This window comes from Rhodamnia argentea, chromosome 7 (assembly GCF_020921035.1).
Source record: "Rhodamnia argentea isolate NSW1041297 chromosome 7, ASM2092103v1, whole genome shotgun sequence".
Lineage (NCBI taxonomy): Eukaryota > Viridiplantae > Streptophyta > Magnoliopsida > Myrtales > Myrtaceae > Rhodamnia > Rhodamnia argentea.
Window position 1 is genome coordinate 9010006 of NC_063156.1, and position 17894 is coordinate 9027899.

General features: G+C 41.8%; 1 protein-coding gene, 1 long non-coding RNA gene and 1 pseudogene across 2 annotated transcripts; 1 reads left to right on the forward strand and 2 right to left on the reverse strand.

The window, feature by feature from the left end:
• The first annotated feature begins 4565 nt into the window (after positions 1-4565).
• On the forward strand, positions 4566-8105 carry LOC125316067. Its single transcript, XR_007199381.1, has 4 exons — positions 4566-4674; positions 6613-6678; positions 6772-6822; positions 7813-8105. It is a non-coding gene; the product is annotated as an uncharacterized LOC125316067 (long non-coding RNA).
• Positions 8106-8491: 386 nt separating this feature from the next.
• LOC115730678 (glutathionyl-hydroquinone reductase YqjG) lies at positions 8492-10665 on the reverse strand. Its single transcript, XM_030661286.2, has 3 exons — positions 9608-10665; positions 9258-9507; positions 8492-8832 (listed from the first exon to the last, which is right to left on the reverse strand). The coding sequence occupies exons 1-3, from the start codon at positions 10468-10470 to the stop codon at positions 8644-8646; spliced, it is 1302 nt and encodes a 433-aa protein (XP_030517146.2). The 5' UTR covers positions 10471-10665; the 3' UTR covers positions 8492-8643.
• A 1770-nt stretch (positions 10666-12435) lies between these two features.
• Positions 12436-14937, reverse strand: LOC115730677 (annotated as a pseudogene).
• Between the last annotated feature and the right edge of the window lie 2957 nt (positions 14938-17894).

Below are 17894 nucleotides of genomic sequence, written 5' to 3' on the forward strand. Positions count from 1 at the left end.
AAAGTCCACTTCAAAAATCAAAACCTTCGACCTTGTTTAAAATGGAAGTGCAACTTGTTAATGGAATGCTTATGCTAATGCAAATGTTAAATGACTCTTTTTGGTTAAAAAATAAATCCTGTCGCGATCAGAAATTTATATTTCAAGTTTTTATTATTCGTGACTTGTAACAGCCAAGAAGAAGAAGAAGAAGAGAAAAACATGTACGTGAACCATGTGAATGGCTGCACGTCCGGAAATGTTACGTAGGAAGACTTGCTAGATCATAGAAAAATCAAAGCCCGAGCATGTCAAGTCCTCATTGACTTTGACTTTTCCAAAGAGACCACAATCCATGTATCTTATTAGATTTGGTAGTCCTTGTCTTTCTCCCCTCTTTTTCCAAATGCCTTCTTTGTGACGGCCAAGATGTAATAACATGGTCAGTTTGACTGGTCATTTTAGAAGATTTCCAGACCAATGGCATGTTTCGGACTCAGTTATGGCTGAGCGGGAAAAAAAAATTAAAGACTAGGTCATTTCTCATTAATCATCTTTGTACTTTTATGAGCCTCTTACTAGTTTGAATTCTCAATTTTGGGCACAAAGTAATCACATATACAAAAAAAGGTGGGAGTAATAAGAGGAAGACGTATTGCATGGCATAAACAGTCGTATGCAAAAATAATATTAACAGAAAGTAATTATTCTTTTTTCAATGTACTGAAATCACTTTTATAATTTTACAAGTAATCTTTTAATAGATGGTTTTCCGCTCGCCCGGAAATCATTGAAGATGAATAGTATGACCAGCCACATAGAGTTTGATTTGTTCTCCTCGGAATTGAAGCTTTTGTGGAAGAGGCTGGTTAAGAAAAATCCAACCACACCAAACAAAATGTGATTCTTTTTCCATTTTGTTGTGCGATGATATAAAGAGGTTACTTTGCTTTGAACATTGGTCGGCAATTGAATCGATCTCCTCGATGTGATTATTTTTATCGAAGACACGCTTGTGGACTGCGGGCGAGGCCTTCGTGGCCTTTGCTCGTCAGCCCAAAAACATAAGCAGAAAAAAGGAAAATAACAATAAAAAATCAAAAAAGAATAAAGTATTAATAAAATTATCCACGTCAGCATTGGACGTTCATGTTTACAATTTCTAGCCAACATTGGACGCTTAGACTTAATTGGCAAAATGTACAAAATGTTTAATAGTCCCCAACAGTGATAGAATAGAGAGATGATCGGTCCTTTGCTAGCCATTGGGACGAAGATGACTTACCACTGAGCTTGGCTAGGTCAGTGATCTCGTGCACACCTATCTGTCCACGGGATCAAAAGTTATCGGCCATGCCATGATCAAGCCTCTGACGAACATGGGCACCGCTATCTTGTGTGGAGAGAATTATAGAGTCTTGGCACGTCAGGCGGGCTATGTTTACAAGCTTATATCTAAGGTCTCGGGTGGTGCTAGATGGGTGTAATTTAAACAATATTTTTTTGTAGTGGACTCTTGGCTACTCAACCCTTTCGTTCTTATGAACCCTGTTCCGCAACTCCAAGTTAAGACAAACGCCTTCATCACTTGATATATTAGGAGTTTATGGACTGGAAATCCACACAAACAATATCACAAAATGGACAAGTACAAGGAATGGAGTGGTGTGCCATTTGGGCCTAGTAGAACGCGCAGCAAATCAATGCCATTTCGGGATTTTTGCCGAGGGAAACAACACGATTTTTCGATCATGAGATTCTGATCGACAATTCGTATTTCATTTTGAGATTTCGATTCTTGATTATGCCCGTTGGTCTGGAACACGTTCCTAATTCCTTTTCTTTGTCGATTCTAGTCTAGGCGAATGGATGTGGGCTTAAAGGGGCCATGTCAAGGGCTGAAATAGAGGCCCAATTAAGTGGATGGGTTAAGGACACGACAAGTTTCATAACTTTTGCGCAGTTCTCACTTCAATGCCATAACTTCTAGAAAATGATCATTTAAGTATCATAACTTTGAACTGATCGCTTAAGTACCAAAGCTTTTTTAAAAAGTCCATCCAAGTGCCGGAAATCTGACGTGGCATAGCACATGTAGTGAATGATTTTAAAACATTATAGCACTCAAATGATCAATTGAAAAGTCTTATGGCACTTAGGTGATGGAAAAAAAATGTTTTGGCACTCAAGTGGGCATCGTATGAAAGTTATGGCACTTAACTGATATTTTTAATATTTTTTATTTTCTTTTTTTCTCCTTTTACCTTCTTCTTTAGCTAGTCGCCGGCCACAGTGAGCGAGGTCAAAGCGTCACTAGATTTGGCGAGGCAAGCCTCGAGCTTGCCAGATCTAGCAAGGTGAGCCTCAAGGTGACAAGGCAAGCCTCGAGCTCGCCAAATCACGTGAGTTTATCGAGTCCGTGTCTCTTTTACAAGTAAAAATCGTCGTGCTCGTCTATCCCATGAAGTTAATTTCTGTTTAGACATGCATTCTATCAGTTTTCTTGTATTTCTTGATTGGTTATTTTACTGATGCTAATAAAGTATCGTAACAGGATAGTGAATGATAAGCGGATCTCTGTTGTTCATGCGTGTTTTATCTGATTTAAGTAGTTTGAGGAGGGTTTTTAGAGAAGTTCCTTGTAGATATGAGCTAATGTTTATGGTGCAAAATGATTTTCCATGCCAAGCGGCAGGAAATATTTTTCAATTTGTTTTTCGGCTTTCAGGCAAACACAAAAAATTATCATCATTTTCCTAGAAAACAGCTTAAGTGGAAATTTTTTTTTTTCAGAACCGCCACATTTTCCTTAGACAAATAAAGCCAAAATGTTTAAGAAAACACAGTTATTGATATTTTTGAGCGAACATATTTAATGCACACGTTAAAATCAATCATCTGAATAGAAAATTTCTTACTCAAAGAATTTGGTATATGTGAAGTTCGAGACGAAAATACAAGAATTATACAACCGAAGGGTCGAATCTATGGGGAACTTATGTTGTCAAAAAGCAATGTCCAGGAAAGTTTGAATTACAAGAAAATCCATAGTTTAATTCCATGGAAAAGTACCAAAAAATTCTTAAACGTATTGCGCTTAAATATTAAACTTTTCAATTGAACCAATTGAGTCTAAACCTTTTGACTATTTGTCAATTGAGTCTATCCGATCAATTTTGGTCAAAAATTGTTGACGTAGACGCCGATAGAGGTGTCAAATGGGTAGGTCGAGTCGGGTTTGAGTCGGGTCAAATATGGTCCAACCCATATTGACCATTTAATCCGTTTTGATCCCTTTTCATACCGTACAAATTTTATGACCCATACCCAACCCGGCTTGACCCGTTTTTTTTTTTTTTGAGTCGAACCGACCCGTACTATTTAAATACTTGTATATTTGACCAAATCATGAAATATTTATTTCACAAAATTTAAAAATTGTTTTGCCGACCGCCAAAGCCGCCACCAACGTGGCCTACTGCCGCCGCCCACATGCCACAGCCACCGCGGCCTGCCCACCCACCGCCCCCGCTGGCATGCGACGCTACTCTGGACAAGCGCTGTGGATTTCGTCCACGTTCCAGTCTCTGAGTTTTAGTCTGGAAGTGTAATTTCAGTACTATCAGCATAAGAGTAACATCGATTAGTGAGCGAACGAGACATCCTCCACGTTAGCCACCCCTAAATGAAGGTTCACTTTTGCCATTGGCCATGATGTTTTAAGGATGAGAACGTCCGCGTGCCGCGAAGGGAAAATACAAATGAAGAGAACTCCACAGATCTCACGCGTCCATCGCAGCTGTTATGGATTCATTGCCTCAAGAAAGAGACGGGTACCAATTTTTTACTGGAGACTCGAAAGATCAGGCGGCGTATGGGACGGCAAATCTAATTACGCATCCAGCGATCAGTCGTTTAAAGGAAAGAGAGAAGAAAGGACGCTTTTTTCTGTATAGATGCAGAGAGAGGTCGAGGTTTACACTATCGTCATCAACATCGTCGTCGTACTCGTCACCATAGTCCATTTGGGAGCTCATCTCCACGAACCCGTGAAGAATCGGGCTGTGGCCATGGACGGTGCATGCGGGCTGAGGAGGGCAGGCCGCAGAGGCAGTGGCAAAGGGAAGGGGGGTGGTGGGAGGCGGTGGCTGCGGCCAACGGGCGGCTGTTTACAAGTAAATAAAAAGGGTCTTGCGAAGCCATAGGTTGGGGGTCAAAAATAGGTTGAATTAAAATCCATATTTGAGTAGGCTTTATAAGCATAAATCCATATTTAATACATTTTTTAAATTTATTGAACCCATATTTGACACAAAGGGGTATAAGTGGGTTAAAATATGGGTCAAAGATGTTGAATATCTTAATTCGATCCTATCAACGATGCAAAAAAGTAATGGAAATTCTCACAACACAAGAATTTACGTGGTTCGGCAACGGAGATGTTCCATCTACCTACGTCCACGGGGAGATGAGATATGTTTCACTAATAACGTAGAAAAGTGTACATCCGTTCTTTCTCACACCCTCTCTATATCATAGAGACCTGTTCTCCCCTAAATATATATAGCGAAACCCTACATGGCACAATCAGGTGCTCCTTGATTCTGATTGGAGCTCCATGTGTGTGAAGGATGATGAAGCCCTTTGTCTGGATTCAAGAACCTATGGAAACATTGCTAGGTTCATCAACCATAGGTATTTGTTTCTTTTGATAGGAAGCGTTCATATGTTGATTTGGTCTTTGAGCTCTTATATTTTTATTGCATCCGCCTATGAGATGGAAATTACTTAATATTGGATGGCCTAATTTGTAAAAGTAGCTCCTGACAGAAAGTTCACTTTTTTAGCATAAATCTTTTGGTCTAAAGCTTTGAGAATGCAAATTTCGTTGCAAGCTTATCTATTGAAACAGCATAGAAATTTAACACACCTGGAAAGTTTTTCCTTATTTATTATTGTAGGATTCATGTATTAAATCTGATATTGTTTCCAAGTGACTGTAGGCATCAGAACCCTATTCTGCTCTGCTTTTTCTGATTTCTTGCATTGTCCCCTTCTTCAAGCTCGTGAGAAAAGGCATTCAATGCCCACTTAAAGTGGAAGGTCAGTTGAACAGAACGATGTAACACATTTAAAGCACTAATCAGCAAAATCTTTCATGTACACGGGGCACTGAAATCTAAATCATGAAAATGATTCTCTAATCACGGGCATCAGCAAAAGAAATTAATTAGTACTCATATAAAACACCTTAAGCTGAACCACAGCATAATTTGTTTCCACTCGTTACAGAATTTCCGAGTGGTTATTGACACCTAGAGATGACAACAACCCAAAAAAACTCCAAATATTTTTATCTGAGGTCCAAGCTCTTCTTGGCCAGAGCTTTCACAAGCTTCATGGCAGTTCGCTGTCAAGCATAGTCTGAAAAGGAAAACTATAAACCTCTCTGAGATATCTTCATCTGTGGTGGAAAAGGAAAGCATTGAAGGTGGGAAGGGAAAAGGAAAATCTGCTCAGGTAATTTTTTGGGTATCAGAGGACTAGACTGAACCTATTCCAATCCTTATAGAGTTATGCTGCCCATTCTTAAATTCAGCTGAAAGCCAGTCGTGGTCTTTCCCCAATTGGAACTGCATTTTCAGGTAAGATTCTTTGGTAGGGAAGCCATATGAGAGAACACTCTATTTCTTGATGCTGGAAGGCTAGTTACTAGGAGAGCTAATATGTTCATCTTTTACTGCCTCACCCCCTACAGTCAAAGAGCTCAAATACTTAGCTAATTTGCTGATGGCGATTAACTCGTAATGGACTCATTGTGAGATTCTATCTGTAAGCATCAGAGGCCTTGGAAATATGTCCTGTTTTCACCTTTTCTTCTTGTCCCTTGGACGGAGTAATTAGTTATATGCATAACTCTTACATGCGGGTGACCATCAACATAGTTTCTGATGATGGTGGATTCACTTATTCTATGGTTTCTTTTCGTCCTCTCTTATAGAACTAAAAGCAAACACCCTACTAGGTTGGCACTCCCTTGGTGTGTCGCTTTGGAAGAAAAAGTTGCTTCAATTGTCGAAAGCGGAAAAATAATGATGTCCAATAGAAACCACAATCAGAACTCCTGCATCATTGTTATCATCAGGAGCCTATTGGTTTAGTCACGATGAATTGATTATATGTCTTAAATTCTACATTCCATGTTATATGCACCATTTTCTTATTATCAGCATAACTCTGTCAATGGATTGATTTTAACAGATTTACGGAAAAGGTTTGCTAACTAATTATGGAAAGAAGTTTGGTGGACTTGTAGTATGTTGACCTTAATTACTGTTGAATTTGATTTTTGTTCAGGTAAAGGAGCTTGTCATAGATTTTCTTAAGCCTTTTCCAATCAGGCATAATTTCTTCATGCACATTATGCCCATTATGCATGTACTGTTTTTTCTTTTGGTTTAGTTTTATGTGAGGATTTATATCTCAGCTAACATAGTCTCAGTTTTAAATGTCACAAAAGTTCCAAGCTTGGGAAGGATGGGTTGTGCAGTAAATTTATAAATTTTTATTCCTAATTTTACCAAATATACATACACATGTGGCAATTTTGATTTTCCTTGTTTATATTGCTAGATGTTATGATGCCAATTTAATTGAGATCCCAATTGAGGTGGAGACCCAAAGCATCACTACTATCGTGTATGAAAAGCCTTAATCTTCATTATTTTTTTGGGAACTATTATTCTATAGGAGATGGTCTAGTATAATATCTTGCATAAACTCTTCTTGCAGCTCGCATTATTTACTGCTAGAAAAATACAGGCCTTGGAAGAGCTGACATGGGTGCGTCAATTGAGTTGTACCTGATTTTGATAACAGTTTGTGAGTATTCTGTTTTTGTGTTGCTTTCACTGGACTATGAAGGATGACTGACCTGTCTGAATGTTGTGTAATTGAGATATATAATTGTACGACTTTCTATGATTTTTAATGCTTGTGTTTTGAGAAACAGAATCTTCAGCCCGTAATCTTCAACAAATTCACCATAAATTCAGCATAGGAGAAAAATGATAAGATTTTATTCAGTTTTACAACTTGATATATGCTGAATTAGTTCTATTCTTTTTTACAACTTAAGATATGTGATGGATCCTTAAAATTCCCAGTGATTTCATGTTGGCGTCATTTATGTTTTTGTCGAGTCTGATTAATTTGCATGCTGTGACATCAAGTGAAATTTTCCTTTTTGGTATCTTTCAGCCTTAACTGGAGGTTCTATAATTCCCTCATGATATGTTGATTGTTTTATTGAATTAAGTGCTCTAGTGATCCAACCCAAGGCTCTAGAGACTAATGATTTGGTAATTGAAATGCATATTTGAGAACTTGATTGAGACATTTGCCTCATCATCTGTGCTTACATCGATAAAATCAAACGTATATATGCGTGTCTTGGTCTCCGTATATGATTGCAAGGGTCAATGAGTGAAGAAGAAATGCGGACATTTCTATATTGAACCTGGAATAAGGAAATTGGAATGTCCCCTTTTTTTGTACCTTGTCCACATATTATAACAATCAGACTGAAGCATATGCTGTCCAAATATACATGCATAACTATTTTTTGTCCAGAGTTTGCACTATGTAAAAGCTATTTTAGATTAGTGTCTCTCTATTGAGAGTACAGAAGATTGCAGTAAATTGCTTGTTTGGATGTTGCCCACGGGTTCAAGAGGTTATGATCTACTCTTTTGAGCTTTTGTTGTCAAACCTTTGTTATTTGATTATTCTGATGCCTACTGTTTGTACTCCTAATGCTTCTTGCCCTTGTAGGATTATGGTATTGAGTTTGACGACCATGATAATTCTCTCAATCCATTCCAGTGTATATGTGGCAGTAAGTTCTGTCGAAACGTAAAACGCTCGAAAAGTAAGTCTCTCTCTCTCTCTCTCTCTCTCACAGAGGATAATGAAGATCTAATAAAGGATAAACCCTACCTATAGAATCAGCATTCCTTGTCCTAAAGGAACATCTAAGTATAGAGCCCCCCAAATAGGTATACAAAATGTAATTTCTGGTGATAATACGAGCAACAACTAATGTTCTACTTACCAATGGTTATTCTAACTTGGGTACTAGGGATGTCACATAATCCCCCCTTAGCGGCACAGCGTCCCCTCAGCGGCACCAGCGAGCGCCCGTTGCGGCCCCACATGCGGTCGGCTCTGATACCAACTGTAACGCCCGGGGGTCCCACTTGCACGATATTGTCCGCTTTGGACTTCGCAACCCGCACGGTTTTGTTTCTCCGGGCACCCAGCCCAGAAAAGGCCTCATGCAAGTTGAAGAGCCCCCCCAACCCCTTATCAACTAGCCCAGGACTCCCTTCCTAGGCGATGTGGGACGAGGATATCACAGTGAGTATGCTGTAGAGGGCTCTTTCATGAAGCCACTGTGAGAGTGCCTTAAGCAACCTGTCTTAGCTTTTGTAGGAAACGCATTTCTTTTGACAGCTACTTTTTCCCAATTAATCCTGTGAGAGTATAAGCAATTCAAACGACCTCAGGGGTGTGAAACATAAATATACTCGAGCATTTGTTTCTAATACAGAATGTGTTCTGTAGTCATATCTATCTGCAGTTTTAACTGTGGAGGAGTCTGTGTTACGTGTTAACCAAAGTCCCTCTACTTTGTGATGACAATCTTTCCCTGTCGTGGGGCTCGAATAAAGCATTGTGCGCGAAAGCCGCAGGCATGGCTGGCTTGATATTGCCCGGGTTTAGAGGAAAAAGAAATCTGTAGTAACCATCCATGATCGCGTCGAAATCGCAAGTCGCCGCCACCTTCGGCACCTGCTTCAAAAGTAGAGGCGTCAGAACTGCCTATACATAGCCCTGCGCGGCCCTTTAACATTTCCATTAACGAAACCGGAGTAAGCGCAGTATTTCGCCATAACCCCTTCATATCCTCTATCGAAGCATGCATCTTCATCCTGAGAATGTTTATTAGCTGCCTAGAGAGATTTCTGACCAGCTATTTGCCATCTTAAAATTGGAGATGAGACCTAATCAGAACGTCCGAAGCGAACTCTCTAATGTCCGAACGTCATTTACCTAAGACATCTTCCCCCTATGATAGAGGTTCAGGATTAAGCACTCGAATTCCAATCGAACAACAATATGACCGGAAATTACGCGGCGGCAGCAAATCGCACAATCCCGCAGAACATGGCTAGTCTCGCACTGGAAACCGAAACGAGGGATGGCGAATTTAGTACCTGATAAATGTCGCGCATGTACCCATGAAGGTTGGGATACTCCACCAGCTTCTTCTTTGTGCACTTGAAGAGGACATTGTACACGAGATCGAACCGAACCAAGGTCGTGAACAGGCACACGTCCGCCAGGGTCAGCCCACTGCCGCACAGGTACCGCGACCGGCTCAACCGATCCTCCAATCTGTCCAGGGTGCCGAATAACTCGTCCACTGCCGCGTCGTAGGCCTCTTGGCTCTGAGCAAATCCGCACCTGCCGTCGCAATACAATGACACAACAAACGCCCTTAGCAATCTGTCAAAAATGTTGGAATGAGAAGCCAGAGCGCTATTTTACTAACACTTTTTCAAACCTGTACACTCCGTTGTTGACGCCGGGATAGATCACCCGGTTCCACTCCTCAATCTCTTCCTCCAATTCGGGCGGCGAGAGGTCCACCTCCGGGTTTCGGGCCAGCCCGTTCAGGCCTGAATTGAACACCTTGATGATGTCGTAACTCTCATTGCAAGCCACGTCGCTCCGATCCACATCCCACAGCATCGGCACCGTGCAACGCCCGCTGTACCCTCCCCTCCTCAGCCCGTACACCTCCCTCAGGTTCCGGCGCTTGTTGGCCTTGTCCCGCCCCGGGACCAGGTCGCCCCTTTCGGGGCCGGGGCCGGGCGGGTCCCGGAACTCCCACGAGCCGTCCGCGCCCGGGGACGCTACGGACACTGGCACGGCCTCCTCGAGGCCCTTGAGAGCCCGGACGACGAGCGCCCGGTGGGCCCACGGGCAGGGAAGGCCCACGTAGAGGTGGAGGCCGCCGGGCCTCGGGGCGACGGGGCCGGCGAGACGGAAGCGGGAGGCGGGGCGGGCGTAGCGGCCGGAGGGGTCGGAGGGGGCGAGCTGCGACATCATGACGCGCCAGGCGGCGGTCCAAGCGGAGCGGACGGAGGAGACGAGGAGGCCCGGGGGGAGAGAGGGGCCGAACAGGAGGGCGGACAAGGCGGTGAGGATGGAGGAGGATGAGGAGGAGGGAGGTTGGGGGGCAGGATTGTGAAAGTCGCGAGGTTTGAGGGACATTTTGGGGATGGTGGTTGTGGTGGCATGGGGTGCGATTGTGAGGATGGGCTTGAATTTGGAGGTGGATGGGAAGGGCGCTGGGGAGGCGGAGATCGGTGAAGAAGCTGACGATGATGATGAACACCAGGAGGAGCAGGAGGAGGAGGACATGGCCGGCGCGCTATCTTCTGGTTCTGCTACCTCAGTTTCACTTGTAAGGGCAAATGTAACAGAGAGCCAAAGCCCGGTACTAAAACGGAAATGGTATCCCTTTTTCCGGTGGCCCCGTTGGCGTGACGTAACCGATCGATCATATTTGCCCGAGCTAACAAAGCTCGACTAACAAATCGAAATCCAAGAAGCTCGATTCGTTCTTTTTGATAACTAGTTTGAGTACTTAGTCCGATCGAATTCGAGCTTAAAATTGCTTCGAGCATTGATCACTTTATATTTGGATTCTTCTCGATTTGACTGCAATAGTGATTGAGAAATCTTATTATTGTCGTTGATTTGGTCATTTCGAAATTATTCTCTCTGATGATAAATTATCTATTTTCGTCACAGTTGTCGGCTTTTATATGATATATCTAGTTTGGTTCGAATTAGTTATCAACCTTCTTCCGGCAGAGATTACGAATTAATTGAAGTTGCGAGCTGCTAATCCGAGTCACTTAGCAACATTCATTTATCCTATTATGAACTGCTAATTCATATGTTGAGGGCCAAATGTAGTGCATTGCTGGTTGGCAGGAATAGGTAGATAAGGATGCCGTCTTTCCTAAATAAACAAGCCTATATCATGAATCAAAACACTCCGAACTAATGAAGTATCTCAATAATTCATTAGCTAAGAAATGCATTTGTTAGAATATGAGTTAATGACTTGCCACGAAGTTGCATTTCGTGGTGTACAAAGAATTGAACATACCCCGTGCGCGAATCAACCAAAATCGAAGAGGCATCGCGTCAATTTGTGCCGACTTGCGATTTTGAAAGAAGATGTAATTGGCAATTCGATGAATCAAGAAACCGCGAATTTGACACTTAAATATGTCATTACGCAATTCAAGTTCTCACTTAAATCATCGTATTATGTCTCTAAGCTCTATTCTTTCATAATATTTGCCAGACATTTTATATAAAGACACCAAAAAAAAAAAAATTCACCAACTTTCTTTCTAGTCTAAAATATGCCCATCATCCAAAAATTAGAATCGATTTCTTCAAAATTATTAGCATCGGGAGTTTCTTGTTATTCCACACGTGGGTGAGGGCGTTAATTAAGACGCGAAGTTCTGGTGACGAACCTCTAGCGGGCCCGACGCCGTTCATGTCGTTAATTAAGACGCGAAGTTACGGTGTCGCCGGCGAGGGCGACCCTCGGTTGAGATCAATGACCTCTGCTAGCCATTGACGAGGCATAGTGATGGCCGGCGAAGGGAAAAAGGAACAAATAAAAAAGAAAAGGCAAAAAAGAAAAATAAGTAAAGAAGGACAATTGAAGAAAAAAATAAATATTATTAAGAATTATCCACGTTAGCGTTGGCCGTACCCTATAGGACTGTCGGCATTCACGTCTATGATTTTCCAGCCAAAATTGGCTTGATGGACTCAATAAGCATAACGTGAAATGTTATACTCAATTAATAAAATTAAAAGTTTTGAGACTAAATTGGTAAAATTGTAATAGATTAAAGACTTTTTGGACAATTTTCCCGAATTGTTTATATATTAGATGGATTATTTATTCCTCGTTTGGCTTTGATAAGATACACGAATTCCAATAAATTTTACTTGTTTTCAACTTCTGCATCATCTTGGTTGAGTCCAAATTCAATCACACGTTCGACTTTAATCAAGGTAATCACAAGCCGTTGAAATGTATTTCACTAAAAAAGATTACACATTTGAATGATGATTATGCACCCAAACTTTGATGTTTGACGCTTTGCAGCTAATCGGGTTGACCCCTTAGCTTGCAAGTGAATTAGCATAATTAAACTCCCTAAAATACTAAAATTAGCAAAATTATGCACGTGGAATGATAGACAAAAATTTCAACTGCTATGCATTTGGGATCCAACTACTTTAAGAACCACCCAAAAAACAGCACGATACGGTCCGACCCAAGATGTTCTAGTCTCGGGACGCCGTGTCGCCGAGCGCCGCCATGGCCAGCTCCTTTCGGTACTCGGTTGCGTCCACATTGTAGGTGTATTTCCAGGCCACCAGGAGGTAGCACACCAGATTGACAAAGCAGAGGACGGCCATCAAGGCGTAGTAATAGTCCAAGCGAGACTGGTTCAAGTTGTTCGTGATCCAACCCGGCTGGCCATTCCTTTTGGTGATGGTCGAGACCGTTTGGAGGAGGAAGCTGCTGAGGAAGCTCCCCATCCCCATGCTGGTCGTGTAGTACGAGGTCCCGAAGCTCTTCATGCCCTCCGGCGCCTGGTCGTAGAAGAACTCGAGCTTTCCGGCCTCGAGCAAGGTGTCGGCGACCCCCATCAGCATGAACTGAGGGAGGAGGGCAAAGACAGAGAGTGGGGACGGTATCGTGCACGCCGACCGTGCCCCGCTCCCTCGCCACGCTCAGCCGCCTGCGCTCAGTCAGGCTGCTCGTGGCCATGACCACCACGAAGAGTGAGAGCCCAATCCCCATCCTCTGGAGCATCGTGATCCCCTGGGGGTGCTTCGTGTAGCGGCGCACCACGGGCACGAAGACGCGGTCGTAGAGGACAAGGCTTGTCAGCATGGCGACCTGTATGGAGGCCTTGAGGCTTGCCGGCGGTATCTTGAAGTGGTGGCCCACGCTGCAGTCCAGGGCCGAGGCCTGCCTGGCAAACAGGGTCGTGACCTGCCCGAGCATGGCGCTCGGGACGAACATGGCGATCAAGATCGGGACCATCTTGAAGACCTGCTTGGCTTCCTCGACTTGGGTCACGGTACACAATGTCCAGGACGAGGTAGGTCCGGTCTTCGTCGCGGCCTTATAAAAAAATCTGGGAATTCCACAACCAAAATTCTCAAATCAAAGCCATGTCCGGCGAATTGCATAACATCTAAACATGCAAACAGTTTCTGTCAATCACTAAGGTTCCCCAACAGCTCAATTAGAACGAAAATTGCAATCCTATAGTACAGATAAATCTGCAGATACTGATCTGATATAATCTAAGCATTGATGACGAACCTTAACATAGGTGTGTGGTCGATTCTGAGTCTACCAGAACTCACGTACTTGTCCATGCTCAGTTGGTAGAGCTCCTTCGGATCGTCGGGGACGCGGACCCTCCACTTCTTGGCCGCAGCCACTACTGCTTGGGCCAACCTTTCATAGGAGCTCCTCGCTTTCTTCTTGTGCCGGTAGAAAGGAGTGCCTCCCAGGAACACCAGCAGCGCGACCCCGAGCCTGATGGTCTGGAGGCCATAGCCCCAGTCCCACCCGACGTTGTCCTGTATGTACATCATGACCGTGTTGGCAAAGAGCGCGCCGGTGAAGACGCTGCACATCCACCAGTTGAAGAAGGAGCCCTTCTGGATCCGCTCCCGGGGCTCGGAATCGTCGAACTGGTCCGCGCCCATGCTCGAGATGTTGGGCTTGGTCCCGCCGTTGCCGAGCGCAATGACGTACAGGGCAAAGTAGAAGGAGCCTGACTTGGAAGGGCGTCGCCTTCAAGATGCAGTCTTCTTCTTTCACTCCGGGGCCACACGAAGGACTCAGTGAAGGCAAACTCACTGATAAGAGTCAATAGGCCCATCCCCCGGAAAAATAAGCCATTGTTGACATTGTCTGATGCTGCCACAAAGAGCATAGTATATACTATAAGTGTTTTTAACATGGTCTGTATAGTTTCTCAAATGCACTGGAGCTTCGGAGGGCCGATTCGAGGAAAAATTCTTACCAAGAGGTAAATTATGCTGGCGATGACAAAGGTTCGGTACCGGCCGAGATGGACGTCCCCGACATACGCACCAAAAACGGGAGTCATCCATACTATGCCTGCCCAGTTTGTGACGTTGTTGGCGGATTCCACGGTTACTTCCTTTAGCCTCTTTGTCAAGTACAATACCAGGTTCGATGCGACTCCGTAATATGCTATCCTCTCGAAAATCTCGTACGCTACATAGATTAATGCATCCCAGTCATATAAAATGAAGAAGAAAAATCGATGCCACTATTGTATATGAACTAAAAATGCTGCTCTTTCGTTTCGTATTGAGCGGTCAGTCGTGTTTTGAATAAGCTTCCGTGCATCAGGCTAAGTTTGCTCTCTCAGGTTCGAACAAAGTCGGACAAGTATATGGAACAAGGGACTCGTAAAGAACTGCTTCCTCCACGCCGCCGCTCAGGAATCGAGCTTGAAGCTCTTAGATTTCTTGAGGCGCAAGATTCGACTAATTTACCAGCTCAGGCTAATCTTTGAGTTTTCGGAAGGAAATGAAACTGTTCCTGTTGATGCCTGTGAACGATCATAGGAAAAAAAAAAAAACGCACGCGTTACCTACAATGAAGGAACTAGCCCTCCATCGCCCCGTCTCGGATCTCCGGACGGGTCTGCCTTTGAGATCCATGGTTCCGTCCTGCATGTAGTCATCTTCTTCGCCATTCGCCCAGCCTCTCTCTTGGACCATGCTCATTTTGATCGTTGTCTATTTCGGCGGCAGACCGGTTCAAATGCTCCGCAAATTGAATTCCGCCTGACCGCCAGCATGAACTTCTTACAAAGTTGGGAGCAATGCTGCAACTGCTCCAGGAAAGATTAATTTGCTCAGATGTTTGCGTTCTGGTTCTGGTTCTGGTTTTGTTTTTCAACAGCTCAGGTGCTGACAATCTCGTGAAATGGACGAAACAAGGCGCGATGCCTCAAAACAACCTTAACAAATATCAGAAATTCCCCTTGTTTTGTCAACTACCTGATTTTTTTCCCCTAAGTTCGTTAAATTAAGACAAATCACCTTAACTATCTGTTTCGCTCCTCTCTCTCCGCTGTTGCAATTACGCCGATAAACAAATAATTGAAGACTCTGATTTCATTTGCTTCGTTTGATTGATCTATAATTGTTTTGGGAAAGTTGTTCAAAAATACCTAAACCTATGGTATTGGAGGCAATTCAGTTTTAAATCTTTCAATTGTGTCATTTCAATCCTATACCTTTTGACAATTCGCTAATTCAATCACGAACCTTTCATTTGTGTTAATTTAGCACTTTTGAGAATTTATTAATTTAGTTTTAAAACTTTTAACGAATTACCAATAGCAAATTATCTCACCGCCGCTGGGTGAGGTTTGCCTCGCAAGGCTGGCCCTCTCCAGATCAATTGAGTTCAAGCCTCACCTAATGACGGCAAGATTTGGGAAGGTCAACTTTGTCGGCGCTCTCCTCTAGCTGGTCTTCGAGATCCGACAATTGGCTAGAGAAAGAACAAAGAAAGAAAGAATAAAGAATAATACAAAAAAAAAATAGAAATGTAATAAAAATTACCTACGTTAGCCTGCCACGCCACATAGTACGGAGAATATCTATGCTAGTGATTTCCGGCCAAACTAGCTAGATGGATTGAATTTGTACGAATGCAAAAAGGTTTAGGAGTATGACAAAATTGGAAGATTTATGACTGAATTGACAAATTGTCAAAAAGTCTAACACTAAATTGTTATAATTAAAAAGCGTAGGATTGAATTGGCTACCATATAATAGGTTTGGAACTCTTTGGATTTTTTTGATTTTTTCTCTAACGTCCCACTATTTTCCTTAATTTTTCTCTGACAATCTCGTGAAATGGACGAACCAAGTCACGCCGCCTCAAAACAACCTTAACAAATATCAGAAATTCCCCTTGCTTTGTCAACGACCTGATTTTTTCCCGCTAAGTTCGTTGGATTAAGACAAATCACCTTAATTATCTGTTTCCCTCCCTCTCTCTCTCTCTCCGTTGTTGCAATTACGCCGATAAACAAATAATTGAAGACTGTGATTTCATTTGCTTCGTTTTATTTATCTGTAATTGTTTTGGGAAATTTTTTGAAAAATAAGCTAAACATGTGGTAATGCAGGCAATTCAATCTTAAACCTTTCAATTATACTATTTCAGTTATATACCATTTATTGACGATTGACTAGAGGAAGAAGAGAAAGAATAAAGAAAGAAAGAAGAAAAAAAATACAAAAAAATAAAAAAATTTAAATATATTAAAAATTATTTAGATCGGACCGCCGCGCCACATGGAACGGACGATGTCCATGCTAGTGATTTCTGATCAAAATTGGCCGGATGGATTGAATTTGCACAAATGTAATAGGTTTAGGATTCAACTAGCCCAAAAAAAAAATTTATGACTAAATTGACACAGATTCAGTAAGTTTAAGATTTTTTGGATAATTTTCTCTGGCCCTCCGAAGGGAAACATAAATAAAAATAAATGAAATAAAAATAAATAAATAAATAAAAATTCAAAAAAATCTAAAAATTGTCTGTGTAAGCAATTTTTTATCAAAATTAGTTGGAAGACTACATTGGTAATTCGTAAAAAAATTTAGGAGTAAGTTGGCAAATATCAAAAGGTTAGGAGTATAACGGAATTGGAAGGTTTATGACTAATTGACAAATTATAAAAAATTTTAAGACTAAATTGATATAATTAAAAAGATTAGAACTGAATTGGCTGCCATATAATAAGTTTATGACTTTTTGGATTTTTTTTCCAATTTTTCTCTAACGTCCCACTATTTTCCTTAATTTTAAGCGATTATTGAATGGCTAAAAGGTTTATAACTCAATCGGCCAAAAAAAATAAATTAGAATTGAATTTGCACAATTGCAATAAGTTTATAACCGTTTTTGGTAACTTTCCCTCTGTGAAATCAACTGTCAACATCCACATGTTTTATCTTATTGAGAAAAAAAAATAATTACTCTTCTTTTAGCTAATGATCTTTTTTTTTTTGGTCAATATCTAATGATCACACACATATATTTTTGACGACCATTTTGCACATTCATAGCAATTATTTTTACATTTTCTGTCCAAAAAATGTCCATCCCCAAATCGAACTTCTCATACCTACCGAAAACACAAAAACCATTCAAAAAAACCCGAAACTAAAAAAGCCAAACCACCATATCTCTATACAAGATGCAAAAAAATAGGGTTTCCGAGGCGGACAATTTGGATTTTTAATGTGAGATTTTGCGAATGGATATATGATTGTTATCTCCATGATTTGAGCTACGTAGATAAGTGGTCGTCGAATCGAAACTAAGGCATGTTCTCGATATTTCACAATCTATCCCTACTCTATTTGTCTTTTTTTCTTTTTTTTATACAAGTGACTATTGCTTGGCATATTCTAACCGTGGAAGAAATTAGGAGGAGCCTTCATAAATGATAAAACTCTAATTACTTAAAAATTTAAACTAGGAGAGTTTCAATCTATATTCTAGAATTTTCATAAAACTATTTACTAAAGACACAGCAAAGAGATTAGCATGGAATGGTGAAATTAATCGGGCCAGTCGGGGTCCCACCTGCTTATTGACTACCAAAGAGATATTCTTGCCTGAGTTGCCTCCAACTTTCGACCCTGGGGTGATC